This window comes from Chanodichthys erythropterus, chromosome 15, assembly GCF_024489055.1.
Source record: "Chanodichthys erythropterus isolate Z2021 chromosome 15, ASM2448905v1, whole genome shotgun sequence".
In the NCBI taxonomy this organism is placed as follows: domain Eukaryota; kingdom Metazoa; phylum Chordata; class Actinopteri; order Cypriniformes; family Xenocyprididae; genus Chanodichthys; species Chanodichthys erythropterus.
Window position 1 is genome coordinate 29,928,662 of NC_090235.1, and position 19,724 is coordinate 29,948,385.

At 36.9% G+C, this 19,724-nt stretch overlaps 1 protein-coding gene across 4 annotated transcripts; it reads right to left on the reverse strand.

The window, feature by feature from the left end:
- Window positions 1-48: 48 nt before the first annotated feature.
- Window positions 49-16,502, reverse strand: gon4la (gon-4 like a). 4 transcript variants are annotated; one of them, XM_067410799.1, is made up of 30 exons: window positions 16,344-16,502; window positions 15,907-16,099; window positions 15,597-15,624; window positions 15,400-15,471; window positions 14,098-14,306; window positions 13,909-13,983; window positions 12,605-12,655; window positions 12,345-12,395; window positions 12,167-12,265; window positions 11,971-12,081; window positions 10,610-10,774; window positions 9,086-9,296; window positions 8,905-9,006; window positions 8,784-8,824; window positions 7,930-8,039; window positions 7,638-7,842; window positions 7,391-7,477; window positions 7,139-7,307; window positions 6,786-6,915; window positions 6,546-6,693; window positions 6,007-6,123; window positions 4,501-5,889; window positions 3,483-3,579; window positions 3,197-3,324; window positions 2,877-3,074; window positions 2,629-2,772; window positions 2,294-2,545; window positions 1,998-2,167; window positions 464-566; window positions 49-304 (listed from the first exon to the last, which is right to left on the reverse strand). In XM_067410799.1, exons 2-30 carry the CDS (start codon window positions 15,973-15,975, stop codon window positions 188-190), a joined length of 4,848 nt encoding a protein of 1,615 aa, XP_067266900.1. In that variant the 5' UTR covers window positions 15,976-16,099; window positions 16,344-16,502; the 3' UTR covers window positions 49-187. The 4 variants fall into 4 exon arrangements, with proteins under 4 accessions (XP_067266900.1, XP_067266899.1, XP_067266898.1 ...); XM_067410798.1 differs by having other exon boundaries at window positions 15,597-15,627; XM_067410797.1 differs by lacking the exon at window positions 15,597-15,624 and having other exon boundaries at window positions 3,483-3,576.
- Between the last annotated feature and the right edge of the window lie 3,222 nt (window positions 16,503-19,724).

Genomic DNA, 19,724 nt, shown 5'->3' on the forward strand with positions numbered 1-19,724 from the left:
GGTTTGGAACTACTTAAGGGTGAGTAAATGATGACGGAATTTTCATTTTTGAGTGGACTATCCTTTCAATACAAAATGGTGTTTATTTTGTTCAAGTTCATCAGGAAAAAAGTGTTTCTGAATCAATTCAGGCAGCAGGTCCAGCCTGCAGTCATTGTTCAAGTCTTATTGTTCAACAATTTTAATCTCAGTCTGGTTCATCTTCTATTGTGCTGGACTGGAGCTCTGTGTCCGATTGGCATGTGTGATGTAACTTGCTGGATTTGCGGAACAACTTAATAAGGTCTTGAAAGCGTTCAAAAACCTAAGGAGAAAAAGGAAAAATGGGTTGTTTTCCTAAGATGTGACTTATAATGGTTGACCTGACTGCAGTATACAGTGGATTAGATGGATTAAGTGAAATGTGACTCAGACATGATCTTTGTGAGAAAAAGCCTCTGAAAGTGAAAGAAAGAGCCCAAACCTCACTGGCTGTTTTGTTGCCGAGCTGGGCTGCAATGGTATGAAACGTGGCCGGCTTAGCTCCTCTCCGCTGACAGGTGGTCAGTATTACACGGTCTGCCTCCCTTATCATCACACAAACAAAACACAGATACATTCATTTTATAACATGAATATATATCTAAACTTCACTTTTGTAGAGGTACACAGCTAAGTCAGCTACCTATATTAATAAATAACAAGGGTTGCACAAGAATCAGAAATTAAGCATGGGCTTCCTTTCAGTTAATTACTGTAAATTTGAATAGAACAGGCTATTTAAAAATGTGTCGCAATTAAAAGTGTGTGTGTGTGTGTATATACATATACATATATATATATATATATATATATACATATACACATATACATATACACATACATTATATATATACACACACTACCAGTCAAAAGTTTGGAAACATTACTATTTTTAATGTTTTTGAGCAAAGTCTCTTATGCTCATTAAGGCTGCATTTATTTCATAATAAATACAGGAACAAAAACAATAATATTGTGAAATATTAGAAATTATGAGAAATTATGCTTTTCTACTTTAATATACTTTAAAATATAATTTATTTCTGTCACATGATCCTTCAAAAATCATTGTAATATGCTGATTTATTATCAATGTTGGAAACAGTTATGCTGCTTAATATTATTTTATAACCTGTGATACTTTTTCAGGCTTCTTTGATGAATAAAAAGTAAAAAAATATCAGCATTTATTTAAAATAGAAATCTTTTGTAACAATATACACTTACCGTTCAAAAATTTGGGGTCAGTAATTTTTTTTTTTTTTTTGAAAGAAATTAATACTTTTATTCAGCACGGATGTTAAATTGATAAAAAGTCATAGTAAAGATTTATATTTTGAATAAATGCTGTTATTTTTATCCTTTTATTCATCAATGAATCCTGAAAAAAGTATCACAGGTTCCAAAAAAATATTAAGCAACACAACTGTTTTCAACATTGATAATAACTGAGTATCAAATCAGCATATTAGAATGATTTCTGAAGGATCATGTGACACTGAAGACTGGAGTAATGATGCTGAAAATTCAGCTTTGCGTCACAGAAATAAAATATATTTTTAATTATTTTAAAATAGAACCATAAACCATAATTTAAATTTTAAATTGTAATAATATTTCACAATATTATTGTTCTTTCTGTATTTATTATGAAATAAAATAAATGCAGCCTTAATGAGCATAAGAGACTTCGTTCAAAAACATTAAAAACAGTAATGTTTCCAAACTTTTGTCTGGTAGTGTATAATATATATATATATATATATGCACACACACTTTTAGTTAATGGATCCAGAAGTGAGATCATATGTGATGAACTTACAGCACATTACTTTATCTATATTCTTAATCTCAATTTTTTTTTTATATTCTACATCCTGTTTGTGGCCTCTATTTAAATTAAAGACTTGAAGGGCAAAAAAGATCTTTTCTGGAAAAAAAAAAAATGTATGTGTTGGATGCACAACAGTTCTAACCTCGTCCAGAGAACTACTTTTTTCCCATTTGGCGTGCGGGAGATATTTTTGGCACAGACTGAGCTTCCTGTGGTATTAGATAAAGACTGTTGACTGTCCACTGAAGAAGCTTCAGCTGCCTCCTTTTCCAACTCTGCACTGTTTTTCTTGGCCTTGTTGTTTTTTGCCATCTGAGAGAGATGATGATTATGTACTGTGTTAGATTAAAGCCAGATAAAACAGAAAAAAAGAAAAGAAAAATCGGAGAACACAATTCCGGTGGCTATACTATAAGAGGAGATCTCCTCATGTGATACCTTAGCATGTTTGTCTCTTTTTCTTCTATGTTTAATGGCTGTTTTGACTGGCTCCATTTTTTTATCTGGGATGACAATTCTGGTTGGCTCATATGGCTGGCTTTCTTCCAAGCCCTGATTCGTTTCCACATTGGACACATTGTCTGCATGATCCACATCTTGCACTTGAGGGTATAGCTGCTTAAAAAATTCCCAGAATTCCTCCAGCAAGTCAGTGTGATCACGGAACAGCAATGTTATTTGAGCTTTCATCTGAAAATAAAAAGAAAGAAGACATTCTAAAATGCCACAATAAGAAGGTAGGACTGTTTGTCTGCTTGTGCCCTTTTTAGTACCTCTTTGAAGTCAGCAAGATCCTGTGATGGACCACTTTGTAAAATTTGCACCACCTTTCTGTAGAGTGCTGATTGCTCTCCAAAAGTACACTCTAGTTGGCGTAGAAACCGTCTGCTGCGCTCAAACGCCTGCTGTTCTGCCAGCTAAAGCAACACATTAAGAACAGCATCATATTTGTACCATGAAACGTTATGATTGTGTGCTATATTTAGCCATGCATATGAAAGTATTCCTAATTCTCCTCTACCAAGCCACACTCCCTGGCTTGATCCGGATGCAGGAACGCAGCAAAATCTTGAAGCAGTTCAGGCCAGTCGTTCAGCACAGGCTTGAGTCTCGTCAGCAGCTCTAGTGACGTGCGACCTTCTGGATTTTTCTCAAACTCAGATAGAACACGCAGGAACTCGTCCACTTTCCCTGGCACCATCTGCAGCACCTCATATACCTGGGGACAGACAGTTTTGGGACATTTCAGACTGAATATGGACCTGTAAAATCTGATCTGACAAGCAAAAATACTGTGCAATTAATATAAATATTGTATGTGCACATCTAAATATTTCTTGCCTTCTCCAGGTAAGCTTGGGCAAAGGCAACATCTTTAGCATCTCTGTAGGGATCGTCATCAGGTGCATCATTGTGAAGGACAAAAGGGGTTTCCACAGCCATCTCCTCAGTGCGGGTACGATGGGCATCTGAGAGTGCCACATTTATTCAGTTTAGATTAACATTAATAAGCATTCCTGTAAATGTGCCCGCTTACTATTACAGCTATTTTTCAGCTACAGAATGTGTGTAATTCACAATTAAAATCTCGTTTTTTGATGTACTCCAATATAATGACTGCACTGACCTGAAGGTTGATGGTTTGATTTAACATCATCTAGTATTCCTTCCTTTTCAGATCTTGTCTTTGTGGCCAGATGTGAGAATTTCTCCATGGTTTCCTGCTGTTTACAATGATAATGTTAATTAATTAAATGAAACATCTCATAAATACAAAATACATGAACTTCAGCTATTAAGTAAATAGTAAAATAAAGACTAGAATAAGAGTAAATAGAAAAACACATTTTTTAGGCTTTTGATTTGAGTGAAATTTGACAGGACACATTCTTGACAGGTTTTTAATGGGTTAATTCACCCAAAAATGAAAATACTGTAATTAATTACTCATCATCATCATGTCGTTTCAAATCCACAAGACTTTCGTTCATCTTCAGAACACAAATGAAGATCTTTTTGTGAAATCAGAGATGTCTGTTCCTTCATTGACTGCCTTTGCAAGTTGATCTTTGATGCTTCAAAAAGTTCACAAAGATACTGGAAAACTAATCCATATGAATTGAGCTGGTCCATATTTTTTGAAGAGACTCATTTTCTTTTTATGAGGAACAGATTTCATTTAGGATTTTACTTACATATAAACCTTGATCAGTGAACATAAGCAGATGCGCAACCGAACCTAACTGGAATGACGCATGAGAAAAAACCTCTTCCGAAAGCTCAAAAATGAACCTCATCGGTTGCACAGCACGTTTGAGCAAGTTTATATGTGAGTAAAAGCCTAAATTAAATCCGTTCATCATATAAAGTGTCTTTTCAGAAAATTTGGACTGAACCGCTCGATTCATATGGATTAGTTTTACGACTAATGGAGAGACAGACATCTCTCAGATGTCATCAATAAAATCTTCATTTGTGTTCTGAAGATGAACGAAACTCTTATGGGTGAGGAACGACATGAGGATGAGAAATAAATGACAGAATTTTCATGTAGGGGTGAACTAACAGAGAGACAAGGCTTTGTGAGGTTTACAAAATTAGTATTCAGTTCATTAATATCATGAAAAATGTAAAAATTATCTGACCTGAAGTTCTGGCACAGACCAAATGTCTGAAACATTGTTAGCTCCACCGGTTTCCTCCTCCCCAGTCTGCCTACTGCTACCTTGCCTTTCTTTTGCTTTCTGCTCCTCTAGATTCTCTCTCCTGTCCAAAACCATCTCAATGTCAGAATTTTCCCCGCCGATGCTGGGCGTCGGGCTCCCAGAGGATTCAGAAAGTGTGAGAAACAGCTCTCTGGAGTCCACCTCATTCTCAACTCCATCATCATTATTCAGCTCTTCTTCTACTGATGCAGTTTCTTGTGAGCACTCAGTAAGAGTATCTTGAATGGAGGACATCTGTGGTGGCCCATCAGTGCTGTGGAAATTGTCTGGTGTACTCTGTTGCTTACTGTGTTTCACCTCTGTGCTATTCTGAGCTGATGAGTGTTTTAAGGTTTGATGGCCAAAGCTACTGTTTGCAAACACATAGCCTGGAGGGAGGAGAAGAAACCGATTAAGAGGTTTTTGACCTACTTGAGATAGACCACCAGAGTCCCTTGGTATAAGTTTAAGCAGTGTGCCACAGCGCTGACTAATATGATCTGTAGCCAATGGGGCTTTCGTCTTTATGATGGGGGTGGGATATATTAAGGTGTTGGGAACTGGAGGCGGTTGAAGAGTAATGATGAGGTTTGACCCTCTTGGAGAAGCTGGTTCAACATTAGAGGCAACTATTTGCACAGTTTGGTTCACAGTTATATGCCCTGAAGAACAAGAATTCAGCTCTGGTGTCATAGCAGTAGGTAAAGTGATGATTACTCCCCCCTGGGTTGCACCAACCTGAGCTCCCTTTGGAGAACCAGAGACACCCATTGGTGTTTCTACAGCATTTTTCACAGGAGCAGCCCTTGAAGAGCTCAGTTCAGGTGGGACTGGGGCAGTTGGTAAAGTGACAACTGCACCACCTTGGTTTCGTCCCACTGGAGACACGTTTGACATGCTAGATAGTATGATGGCTCTCTCTACAGGCCTGTTCATAGCTTCATTTCCAAAAAAGCATGGATTCAGAACCGGTGCGACATGAGGAGGGTGGGAAAGTGACGGACTTGAAACCGTAACAGCTTTTGGTAAAAGTGTTGGTAACTGGTTGAGGACCACCTCTAACTCCTCAGCTAACGGGGGAGGTTTTGAAGGCTTGATGGATTTAGAAGTCTTGTTTTTTTTCTTTTTGCAGAGACCCTGAGGGGAAGGTTCAAGTGCCTTAGCAAGGTCTTCAGGAAGGCTGGGAGGGTAACATGTGCCTGGAGAGAAGCTATAGTCTGGTTCTGGACCTGAAGGCTCAGTGGTTTCTTCTGCCGGATTAGAAGTCTTTGAGTTTCCAGATGGTTGGTTAAACATTCTTACATGCTCATAAATGCACTTAAGGTTTGTCTACAGGAGAGAAATGTTACAGATTACATTTAAATCTGATTTTCACCACTTAGTAAATACAGAAAATGAAGAACAGAAGGATTTACAAAAACAGAGCAAGATTATAGGCAGTTATACCGAGAGCCAAGAAGGCATGAGGCTCTTTTCTCTCTCCACTGGGGGGCGCTGGTCACAAGGACTCACCCTCTTACAGGCCAAGGGCATGGAGGGGCATTTCCCTGCCAAAAAGTATGTCTGAAAAATGTGGGGGAAAAAAGTCTTAAAAGTGCTGTCATATTCCATTGAGGGTGAAATATTTACCCATAGAGATTTTTCAAAGGGTCACACGGGTTGAAAGTGTTTATGCTTGGAGACACTTCTGTGTGTTATCTGATGAGTGTCTGACCTGAGTAAGTCTGATCATTGTGAAAATCTAACTTGTGGTGAAATATAAAGTTGTGCAATAAATTGTATTTTTCAATTAGGTTTTATACATGCTCAAGTTTTATACATGCAAAGTATATGCGCAGTCACAGTCTGGCCAATAAATTCAAGTACAAAAAAAATTAGCCTACATATTTCTTCCTTCTAAATCAAAAGGATCACTTTATCATAATTTTCAATATGCCGTCTCAATGTCATGATCATTTTTTTCTATATTCTGTTCATTCACTCACCTTGATGACATTGGGAAAGGGCTTATGACATGCTTCACGTATGTGTGATTTCACACTGACAAAGCTCCTAGCAGCAAGCAGATAGCGACAAGTCATCTGCAGTGGGTGTAGGGTACTTATTAAGTGCTTATGACCTAGAACAACAAGACTGAAGACAGAGAGATCATCAGTAAAGCAGTGTTGTTTGAATAACTTTTTATAGAATGTATAATGATTCAGGTTGGTGCGTAAATGTAGTACCAATCTTCTGCTGAAGTAAACTGTCCTTTGAATCTAGAAGGGCGCAGCTGGATTAAAGGAAGTAGCTCTGGGTAGAGAAACACTGGCCGAGTCGCCATCAACCAGGCCAAAGAAGCAGGAAACTGACATCCTACACAATTAATCATGCAAATAAAGAGTAAAAAGATTAACGCTAGAAAGTTTCCATTTACAATTGGCAAAAAAAGTGTACATTGTTTCTCAATTACTACTACAATCAGATGGTGAGTATAAATAAGACTTCTTTAACTTACACTGACTAAAACTATATGGCTTTCAGACACTGAAGGGAATATGTAAGAGTAAACAAAGGAAGCCACATTTAGGTAAATTACCAGGAAAACATGGCCTCGGGACTGTAGGGTCCCACTTGGGTGACTGATCTAGTTCCTCCAGCAGAGAAATAGCACTCTGAAGGTTGCAGGCTTTGAAGATGCTGGTGAAGCCTTGCTCTGCTGGACCACAAGTCTGCTCTCCACGCTGGGCAAACATCTGCAGCTCCAACTGAGAGAGTACAATGGAAATATAAGAAAATGATAGATGATATTAACATGTATCTATGTACATTCTGTTTTTTTTTCTCTCACCAAGAACTGTCTGCTTGTTGAAGCCTCTGTCTCCAGACCCTTGACTGAGCTGCTCAACATGTTCACCTGCGTGAGGAGCTGCACATGCTGCAGGACAAACAAAAAAGCCAGAGAAAACCCCATGAATAAAAACTGCCAAACTTCTCCTTAAAGACATAAACAATCTAATTATTAAAAGACAAAGGAGAACAGTTTGTTAGTTGCACTTCTTTACATTGACCAAATGAAAGCATCAATCTTTCTAGACCTGCTGGATCTGTTGCTGTAGCTGTAGTTTCTGAGCTGCGTTCAGGGTCATGGATGTTATGGGGCTGGAGGGGCGTTGAGGGCAGGTTGGAGCTTCAGACACTCCTTTACTCTTCAGCAGAGCCTTCCGTTTCCTCACAGCTGCCAGCTGCTCCCGTACTGTGCGATACCGCTGCTTCAAGACATCTGCTAAAGGGTCCTCATACCTACACACAGCAAACATTTCACCTCAAAGTGCAGTTGTGTCATCTATGCATATGATGTGGTGGTTGTGAAACTGAAGATGGACATACTGAATATTTTCCAGAATGCCAGGCGGCTCCTGCAGGGGACTCTCCTCCTCCTCTTTTTCCTCTTCTTCTTCATGTCCTTCTTCTTCCTGACCCCCTAAGTCATCCTGAAACTACAGTTAATGGAGAAAGAGTTTAGTACAGAAACAGAAAAACAGATATATGTTATAAGTAGGGATGGGTCTTGACAGTTCCACAACTACCGAACTGATTATTTAGGTTTTTTTAGCTACTATTTTAGCTGATCATTTAGTAGGGCCCTTCAAAATCCTTTTTTTCCCCCCGCAAATTTTGTTTTACATTTTTTCCCATATTACATGTTTTTCATTTAAAATGTTCTGGATTCTATTTTAATAGTTTATTAAATTGTAATAATCAAAAAGGATATCTAATCATTTGAATTTATAAAATTTTAACAATTTAATAATTTATTAAAATTCTAAGTAATAGTGCCATATGAATTCAGAAAATCTGTTTTTTTTTTATGATTTAATACAAATTCATTATAAAAAAAGGTGGCAATTAAATGAATAGCATAAAACTTACTAGATGACACTAAATGCATAATTAAATCATTAATATTTTAATAATGATTTAATTCATATTTAAAAAGCATGCTTTTCACTAGTTCATATAGCAGTTTGGTCAAGTGTACTTTTGATTTATGAATCCAACTGCGTGACATTCCATGTTATAGAGTAAAATCAATTTTTAAGACTGGATTCTGCAATTCCGTCCACGTTGTGGAAATTATTTGGCCCTTTTGATCAAGCAACCGATGACTAATCAATTTTGAAAACAAGTTTTCATGCACATCCTTATTTATAAGATTATAAGATATGAATTAAAATCCTTACTGCGTCAAATAGCTCCTCCATCAAGTCATTCACTTCCTTTTCTGAGTAACAAAGGAAAGAAGGTGATTAATATCAAACTAGCACAAATAATCTGCCAACCATTTCTCTGAAATGAACTCACTGGTGATGCGCACTGCCTTGTCATTCCTATAGTCCTCCACATCAGGCTCATCAATTTCAGCCAGAAAATTGTACTCGGGGTCATCTTCATCATCACCCTCCTCTGGCAAGAGAATAAGAGCGTTTTTGAGAAACACATCTAAGGAAGCACAGGTATGTTTACTATTTCGGCCCGTACGTACCTTCATTCTCCATATCTGAACTCATGAGTCCCTGCAGCCACTGCGTCCATTCTCTGTCCTCAGGGGCGGAGCCAAACTCATACATATCTGGAGTGATGTCAGGAGCACGTAGCTCCGCCTCCAGCCGGCCCAGAGGAACATCTCTCAATGGTCGTTTGGATCGCGTTCGAAATGAAATCAGGCTCTCCTCTCCATTAGCGCTAGTGAGACTCTAATGCCAAATAGAGATTCCGTTTTAAGAAATATTAAAAATATTATTTAAAATAAAAGTTGTTCTTTTGAACTTTCTATTCATCAAAGATTCATGAAAAAATATCTATCACGGTTTCCACAGAAATATTAAGCAGTGTTTCCAACATTGATAATAATAAGAAATGTTTCTTGAGCAGCAAATCAGCATATTAGAATGATTTCTGAAGGATCATGTGACACTGAATAATATTAAAAAAGAAAACAGCTATTTTAAAGAGGTCATGACATGGATTTTTTTTTATTATTTTAATAATGTCCTTGAGGTTCACTTATAATATTATTATGATATAAAAAATAAATATTATTATTATTAATAACTATTAACTATCCTTTTTAACCTTCATTCTGACCCCCTGTCTTAAATGATCTGTTTTTAAGGAGCAGCTCCTTTAAGGCTTGTCAGTTCAGTACAGTTGGCTACAGTTTGCGAACTCTCCATTACACTGTGCCTCGTTTACAAAACATAAAAAATAATGCAAAGCATTGAAATAATGTTTTCGATGCTTTGATCCTTCTAAAGTCTGTACAGAGTCGCAAAAAAAGCAAACGTTCTTTCACATCCTGTTGTCGTCAGACTCACATCTGTATACTGTATCCAGTGTTGACCGCGTCCGTGATTATAGTGCGTTCTATTTTCTTTTGACCCAATGCTCACATCCAGTGTAGGCAAACGTCAACATTTAAGTGAGTGAATGCCAGTGGCCGTGGCCTATGGTGCGATGATGTAAAACTATACTCATTTTGTGAGGTCACAAATCCTGCAATATCAAAATGAGCCGTTTTTGGAGCTTGATTAAATAAATGCTTTGTTTATAATGAGGAGGATGTTTTAATGGTACAAAGACCTCTTATACATGTCAAAAGATCAAGGCAAATTTGATTTCTAACGTCATAACCCTTTTAAATTATAATAATGTTTCACAATATTACTGCTTTTACTGTATTTTTGATCAAATAAATGCAGCCTTGGTGAGCATAAGAGACTTCTTTCAGACACATTTAAAAATCTTATCTTTTTTTTTTTGTAACTCAAACTAAAACAAAATTTTTCAGTAAATTGTTTTGCTTGAGGGACAAGATAAATGAAAAAATAAAAATACATGGTTAGATCATTTGTTTGCAATTACATTCCATGTGACTTAAAAGTCCAAATACTTCTTGGTTATACTGTAAATAGTAATGCGACACAGCTAATATAACACCTTATTTAATTTTTATTTTTGTTTAACCATCAACCCAACGAACAAATGGCAGGAGTTAAGTGAGATGCACCTGGTATGACTCCATGCAGTCTGGGCCGATGGCCAGCTCCTCATCTACCGCATGGAGTTTCTCTAAGAAGCTGCACTCTGGTGGGGCCCTGGAGGGGGCCGGTGGTGGTGGGGGAGGCCCCATTGGGGTAACAGCTACTGTCAGGTGCCTGGATCTGCGAAGGTTCTATAGAAATTGTAAAAAAATATATTTTTGTGTATTGTAATCTAAACTATGTTAAATTAAACTATGTTGTATTCTGCTTCTTGCATTAAACATTTTGAATCTTCTTTTGGTTGAAATGATGGCTTCTTTAATTCTTTAAAGGTGCCCTAGATTCAGAAATTGAATTTACCTTGGCATAGTTAAATAACAAGAGTTCAGTACATGGAAATGACATACAGTGAGTTTCAAACTCCATTGTTTCCTCCTTCTTATATAAATTTCATTTGTTTAAAAGACCTCCGAAGAACAGGCGAATCTCAACATAACACCGACTGTTACGTAACAGTCGGGGTGTACGCCCCCAATATTTGCATATGCCAGCCCATGATCGACGCATTACACAAGGGCAGCCAGTATTAATGTCTGGATGAAAGGCATTAGGCAAGGACAGGACGTCAGGATGTGCACAGCTGAATCAACAGACTAGGTAAGCAAGCAAGGACAATAGCAAAAAATGGCAGATGGAGCAATAATAACTGACATGATCCATGATATCATGATATTTTTAGTGATATTTGTAAATTGTCTTTCTAAATGTTTTGTTAGCATGTTGCTAATGTACTGTTAAATGTGGTTAAAGTTACCATTGTTTCTTACTGTATTCACAGAGACAAGAGCCGTCGCTATTTTCATTTTTAAACACTTGCAGTCTGTATAATTCATAAACACATCTTCATTCTTTATAAATCTCCAACACTGTAGCATTAGCCGTTAGCCACGGATCATAGCCTCAAACTCATTCAGAATCAATGTAAACATCAAAATAAACACTGTACTAACGCGATTAGACATGCTGCATGATGAACACTTTGTAAAGATCCGTTTTGTGGGTTATATTAGCTGTTTGAACTTTTTTTATGTTGTTCAAGGCAAGCACGAGCTCTTGGGGCGTGGAGCACCAGATTTAAAGGGCCACACACCCTGAATCGGCTCATTTCTAATTATGCCCAAAAATAGGCAGTTAAAAAAATGAATAAAAAAAAATCTATGGGGTAGTTTGAGCTGAAACTTCACAGACACATTCAGAGGACACCTTAGATTTATATTACATCTTTTAAAAAAATGTTCTATGGCACCTTTAATTGCAACAATAAAATATTGAAAAATACAAATTATATTACTTTTTAACTATAGAATGTTCATATACAGAGTCTTACCAGTCTGGAGCTGCTGGCTGCGTCCTCCTCATGTTCAGAGTTTGATCTGTGAAGGTTCACTCGACTGCCCCGTGGAGAAGATGAATTCTCGAAGTCACTTTCCAGAAGAGTCTACAATGCACACACACAAACACAGTCTCTATAAATCCGTTGTGACAAAGAAGTATCAAGTGACACAAAAATCTTTCTCTCCAACCTCCTCAGCGGTCTCATCCTCCTCCTCTTCATCGGGCCGATACTCTTCATCAGAGGAGTCTTCCTCTTCTAAAGGAATATCCACAAACTGGGGTCCCTTCTGTAAGCGCAAACACTATTTGTACATTTTGCATATAACGGCATGGTCCTGTTCTTGTACATGATTTATTGCTGGTTACCTTCACCTCTGATGGCTTCTTAATTGGTGAAATGTTCCAAGCAGGAATGACCTAGAAAAACATCAAACCCACCTCATTGCATTTATTAATGTTTTATGTCTCAGGTCTCATTTTTCATTGCTAACAAGCTGAAATGTTAGGTAGCTATATTGAAATATATAACTGTAAATAAATACTGCAAAATTAAAATAGATAACTGTAAATATGCAGCAGTGTAATGCATAATGCTTTATAGCTTCTATACAATCGAAGCAACTTACAACTCCTCTCTCCACAACCTCCTTCAGTTTAGAACGAGTCATCTTGGGTTCCTGAGAAACAGAGAGAAATGTGTGAGCTTAAGGGGGACATGTGATGCTTTTTAATGTTTTTCTTTTCCTTTAGTGTGTAATGCATCTGTTTGTGCATATCCGTTTGTACATGTATACAATCTGCAAAGTAACAAATCTCATAGTTGAAGTCCAGATATTACTTCCTCAAATGTCCACTTCACAATGTGAAATATTAGCACAAGCAAAGGAAGAAGGCAAGGCTTCAGTGAATTGTTGTCATCATGTTGCAGAGAAAGAGTTTAGAAGTTCTGCTAGAGCTACAATAATGTACAGTGTGTGAAAAATAATGTGTTTTTTGAACATTAAAGCATGTTAACCTTTTTAATTTTTAAAAAAAAAATTCTACTACACCCAATAATCCAAACAATTAAAGGGTTAGTTCACCCAAAAATGGAAATTCTGTCATTAATTACTCACCCTCATATACTTCCATACCCGTAAGACATCTTCAGTGGTGTTCATCTTCAGAACACAAATTTAGATATTTCTGATGAAATCTGATGGCTCAGTAAGGCCTGCATCGCCAGCAATAACACTCCCTTTTTCAATGCCCAGAAAGCTACTAAAACATATTTTAAAAAGTTTATGTGACTACAGTGGTTCAACTTAAATATTATAAAGCGACGAGAATACTTTTTGTGCAACAAAAATAACAAAATAGCGACTTTATTCCACAATTTCTAGTGATGGGCGATTTCAAAACACTGCTTCATGAAGCTCAGAAGCTTTAAGAATAATTTGTTTTGAATCAGTGGTTCAGAGCGCCAAAATCACATGATTTCAGTAAATGAGGCTTTGTTACATCAGTTTGGAAACTTCAATAGTTCATGTGACTTTGACAGTTTGATTCAAGCTTCAAACCACTGATTCGAAAAACAAAAGATTCATAAAGCTTCGAAGCTTCATGAAACAGTGTTTTGTTTGTATATTAAAGTTAAACCACTGTAGCCACATGAACTGTTTTAAATCTGTTTTTGAAAAAGGGAGTTTACTTGTTGGCTATGGAGGCCTCACTGAGCCATTGGATTTAATAAAAAACATCTTAATTTGTGTTCTGAAGATGAACGAAGGTCTTACAGGTGTGGAACGACATGAGGGTGAGTAATTAATGACAGAATTTTCATTTTTGGGTGAACTAACCCTTTAACTTTTTAAATAGAATCTTATGACCTCTTTAAAAACTGCCAATCACTTTTTAGCAGAGCAGTTGATTACAACATATTTATACTCACAAACACAGGAATGGGTTCAGTTTCACTGATAGCGGCTTTCATCATGGCCACAACATGCTCATTAGTAATCACTTCCTACAAATGGACAGTAAAGATGTTGAGCTACATGCTGAATACAAAGTTAAATAGATGATTATGAAAGGCTTCATATGCCTGAGCAAATATCTTTAATAAACACTCCACACTCACATGAATGATGCTACGAACGTTCGCAGAGGTCAAGTTATGTTGTCGAGATTTATTTTCCAGTTCTCTGTCCAGCTCTTGGTCAATCTCGACCTCTGGCTGGATTTCATCCTCAACTTCCATCTGCTGAGTTTCTACTTCAGCACCCGTGTCTCTTTTCCTTCTCAAGCCTTTCCTTCGGCCCAGTGCACGGGTTCCACACTGTTCCTTATCTGAAAAAGAGCAACACAGTTGATTTTTCAACACATTTCAGACTGTTTTGTGTGGTCGTTTGATATTGTTTTATTTATAGCAGGGTTTCCTAAACAGGGATTTGCAAATCTCTAGGGGTTTATGAGTTAATGAAAGGCTAATAACTAATTAAATCAAATGTAAAATAAAAATAAAAATAAAAATAATGGGGCTGCACAATTAAATGAACTAAAAATCCTGATACAACTCATTGTGATTATCGAACTCCATCTTTGCATGCACTGCAAGTTTAACACGCTTTTAGGAACACAACGTGTGCCAGTTATCCATTATTTATTTTCACATACACATAATTTCCATTTTTGTGGACAGAAGTTTACAGTATTTCAGTATTTCACCAATATTCTGAAAAAAATAAAAGCTTGAGGCTTTAGAATATTAAAAGCCCAAGGGTTAGAACATTTTGAAAGTGAATATTTTAAAATATGATTATTAATATTTTAACTTGTATGTACAATTTTTATAATTATCATCAAATATCCATTTTTTATTTTACAGCACAATTGTAATTTACACAAGTTTTTTTTTTATAATTAGAGTAAAATGAATTCTAATTGTTATTTATATAATCATAATATTAACAATAACAATAATTTACATTAATGATATGCCTATAATTATTATATTCAATCAGTTTGGGTTCTCAAAACACCACTGCAACTATTAATCAACATCAGAGAACAGTAAATGTGCTGTTAAATTATTGGAAAAAAAACAAAAAATATTAACTTAAAATCTCAGTGGGTACAATATAGTAGTATATAAATACTAATAGTAATATATTTACATATTAATATAAAGAATACAGAGTAAATATTTTACATCTAACAAAAAAGTTTGGAAACCCTACTCTATAGTTTTACCATTTTAACTCACAATTCAAAAGCTTTAAACTGAGCAAAACGACCAACAAAGTCCAACATTTCTACTGGTATATCACCCCACCCCTACTCTCTACGATCAACTTAGGCTCACAATGCTTTTGGGAAATGCACCCCTGGTCAATATATCAATGAATATATCACTAATGAAGACAGTCCTTCGTGAACTCACCGAATGTCATGCTCAAGGTCTTCACAGCATCATCTTCAGGCTTCTGGGTACATGCAGCATGGTGTTCTTGACCTGACAGCGTTCACACAAATGTTTCTGATTATTCAGACACTGACTTTACAGGCACACTTTCTTATATTACTATAATCATTAACAACATGGTATTTGGTCAAGGTACTGGAATAGCACAGTATTACCATAGTAGAACTGCCACTGTCCGTAGTACTTCTCAGTTAGTGGTAGTACAATCAAATATGAATATGAAAACATAAGAATGTGCAAGAAAGAAATATACTGTGTATTTGGTAGCAATTTGTTTTTTATTTATTTATTTTTTATTGAATTTATCTTAATTTTTTTTAGATATTTATTCTTTTCACCATCACTGAAATGCACATCTAGGTGCTATCTGATATCCTAGTCAGTGTTTGGGCACTATAGGAGTCCATATAATAGACAAAACGGCTGTCCAGGTAGGTAGCTCACTAGGTTTTGGACATGTCTTACTGGCACTGTCATATTGTGGGCTGGAGGCTCTGATGGTATTGAAGTGTCTGTATGATCCTGTAGTGTCATCTCTGCTCCCAGGAACTTCCCCCGGCTCTTCAACTCTAACCACTTTACACTGAGAAAGCCCACTTTTCCTGTTATTTAATCTCCGTTTTCGAGTTTGATCCATCTTAAAATGCCATGTTCACACCTGTCGGGACAAAATGCCAAATAAGGATACAGAATAAACATGTGTACACTCGCTTCTTAATAACCCTTAAGTCTTAATTCTGATTATTATGATAAAGCCCATTGTCCGAGAGAAACATATATTTACTTTTCCTGTGTTTTATACTATAAATATTTGTTTTGGTATCTAATTCCTAAGTTTAAGCGACAGCAGCTTTTTACACTGCAAGATACAGCAGTAGTGTTGTCTGGAACAGGAACGTTACCTCCATTATAACTGTCAGATCAGCAGAACATTCCGCATATCATATTTAATCTTGCTGCAAGGTTTCTATCGAAACATGATGAACATTTCCAATACTTTACACACCCGCCAACATACGCTACAACAGCGATGCAATGACGAGATGCACAACAAAGGCGCGTCACTTCCGGCTCACGGAACGGAAATATTGAATGTTAAAATAAAAGTCCCCTAGAGTAAACTACAGCATTTGAGCCCGGTTTCACAGACCAGACTTAACCCTAGTCCCAGTCTAAAATGTAGGTTTACTGTATGTTTATCTCAGGTTAGGCTGACTAGGCAAGGCATGTTGCATATTAATTGTCCTAAGAACCTCAAAGCATATATATATATATATATATATATATATATATATATATATATATATATATATATATATATATATATATATATATATATATATATATATATATATGAGACATTTGTAGCGTAGGTATGGTCCAAACATAAACTCAATCCCCTCTCAGTCCTGCCCTAATTGTATTTATTTGTGCTATTGCTTCTAATTTGTTAATTTGTTCTTATTTTATTACTGACTGTTTACTTGTATTTATATGTACTAAAATACTAATAATGCTTTTTTTTTTATGGTGGAGCCAGTGAAAATTTTTGCAAGGCAAGTAAAAATCTGATCCAGAATGTACCTGTAGAAAAGCTCTTTAGTGTTGAGACCTCTAAATATAGTGTCCCTTTCAAGACCTGCCTTTTTTGTAATAAAATAACGTAAAATAATGTTAAAACAAAATGGTTCTTTTATGGCATCGCTGCTAAAACCCCATTTTAAATCTGTTATTTTTAAGCGTCTAGGTATAGGACAGCAGTATCCAAACTCATTCCAACTTGGCTCAACACAACTGCTTGGAAGTTTCTAGGATGCCTAGTAAGACCTTGATTAGTTGGTTCAGGCGTATCAACTTAGGCTTGAAATGCTTTTGGGAAACTCTGCAGGGCTGCGTTTCCCAAAAGCATTGCAAGCCTAAGTTGATTGTAGAACCATTGCCACCAATGGAGCTATGATCAACTTAGGCTTACAATGCTTTTGGGAAACACTGCCCAGGGGTGCATTTCCCGAAAGCATCGTTAGCCAACTATGGTCGTAAGTACCATTGAGCTCCATTGGTAACGATGGAACTTGCGACCATAGTTCGCTTTAGGAAACGCACCCCAGGACAGCGGCCCTCCAGGAACAGGATCGGACACCCCTGGTATGGGGAAAGTGTTTTAACAGAAAAAAAAACACTTGAGAGGAATTTCAGCTGTCAACCAATCAAATGTGATACTGTTCACCTGCTACTCATCAGAACTTTTAAACAAGGCCTCTTACAAGTGAAGTAAACCCTCAGTATCTGTGGAGTATCTGAGAAGACAGAGGTTTTGTCGATAAAGTTTGTGAAATGTTTGCTTGTGGAGCAGATTCAGCCAGTCTTGAGAACATCATGACACCCAAAGGATTCTCCAGGCAAAATCTACCACTAACCCCTGGAAGAATCCCAAAATTTATTATTCCTCCAAAGTTTTCACTGTCTCCTCAACTGTGTCTTAAGAAATCAAAAGATGAGGACACACATAAGCTGTTATCTCCAGAAAGCCCAGAAGAAGAGTCTCCTAGACATCAGCTTTCCACTGGTTCACCATACATTTCTGCCAAACGTCATTTTACCCCCAAGATGAAGCTGAAACGTCTGCAGAAATCTGCCACAGAGGATCTCTCAGACCCTTCGACGTGTGCAGCCATGTCTCTGGAACATGTTGGTAAGGTCACCACGCCTTATGGCTTTCGGACCTTGGCTGCCAGTCCCAGCGTCAACCGGAGGGAGTCTTTATTTCATAAGCAGGGACGATGTGCAGAAAGGAGCGGGCCGGTGGATTCTTTTGCTTCACCTACATCATCAAATTCAGTGTTCAGTTTCACAAGCAAGAGAAACGGATCAGCTAGAAAGCTGCAAGACTGCCCAATTGACCGCTGTTCCCCTCGGAGATCCAAGAGAGAAGGTCTGGAGCTGCTTCTGAACAAACCATTGACCGTCTTGAGGAGTCTTACTCCAAAAAGAAAGAACCCTAACCAAAAACTTCAGCTATAAGGTCACAACTCATTTTAAATGTCAAACAAAACTAATTTTTAAATGTCAAATAAAAGTCTTAATTCCAATCTGTGCAAGTTTTTGTCACTTTGTATTTTTTTTCTTTAGAAATGTAGTCAAACCAGATTCACTTGTGCAGACAACCCACAGCCTGGTTTGTTGGAATCTCAAATTTTATTTCTAAATGTAGAATGCGAGTGACTGTCTGCATTAATGGCCTAGTGGTTAGCGCTTTGACATAGTACAACTGCACCTCTGGCAACCGGAGTTCTAATCCTGACTTGAGGTCCTTTGCTGATCCTTTTCCCCTTCTCCAATCCACGCTTTCCTGTCTCACTTATGAGTGACACACATTTATTAAAAGCAGAGGTTTTCTGAGCTGGTTTTGTGGAGTTGCATTGTATTCAGTGAAAAAGGGAGGCTAAAATGTGAGTCACATTTGTTGACATTAAATTAAATCTTGCATTAAAATGTTCAGGTTGTAGACATTTTCACAGAAATAAAGTATTTTGAATTTTTAAAGATTTAACTCTTGTAAATGAAATATTGAGCAAAGTAAGAGATGCTAAAGGGTTAATTTTCCCAAATATCCTATTATTTCCTATCAAGTCATTTGAAAAAACCCGTAAGACTTTCATTCATCTTCAGAACACATGAAGATGGCTCAAACGTGGTTCATTGGTTATGTAGCACATTTGAGCTTCAGCAAGAGGCTTGTTCTCACTTGTCATTCAAGTTTAGTTGCACTTCTAAGTTCGCTGATCTGTTTATACGTGAACAAAATCCTAAATTAAATCTGTTCTTCATAAATGACTGCGTTTCTTCAGAAAATTTGGACTAATCCACTCAATTCATACGGATTAGTTTTACAATCTAATTACAAACTTTTTGAAGGGTCAAAGTTGCAATTGCATAGGCTGTCTATGGAGAGACAAAAAGCTCTCATATTTCATCAAAAATATCTTAATTTGTGATCCAAAGATGAACAAAAGTCTTACAGGTTTGGAACAACATGAGGGTGAGTAATTAAAGATTTTTCATTTTTGGGTGAACTTACCCTTTAAAATATTGGCTAATATCACTTCTGGTTCTCCCTTCATATTGGAAAATGAAGGCCTCATCAGCCACACACTGCACTGTGGGATAGAGTATCTAGTGTAGTTCATGCCCTGATGTATATCATACACTTTGACAAATCAGATTATCCAGGCATTGTATGTATACCGAAAATTTGCATGCTAAGCATAATGTGCAATCCAGTG

Coding starts and splice junctions, on each gene's coding strand:
- gon4la (XM_067410796.1), bottom strand. CDS start 16,078: ATGGATCAAACTCGAAAACGGAGATTAAATAACAGGAAAAGTGGGCTT. Junction 14,307..15,399: donor GACCTTGAGCATGACATTCG/GTGAGTTCACGA, acceptor GCTCTTTTTCAG/ATAAGGAACAGTGTGGAACC. Junction 2,546..2,628: donor ATCTTGCTGACTTCAAAGAG/GTACTAAAAAGG, acceptor TTTTATTTTCAG/ATGAAAGCTCAAATAACATT.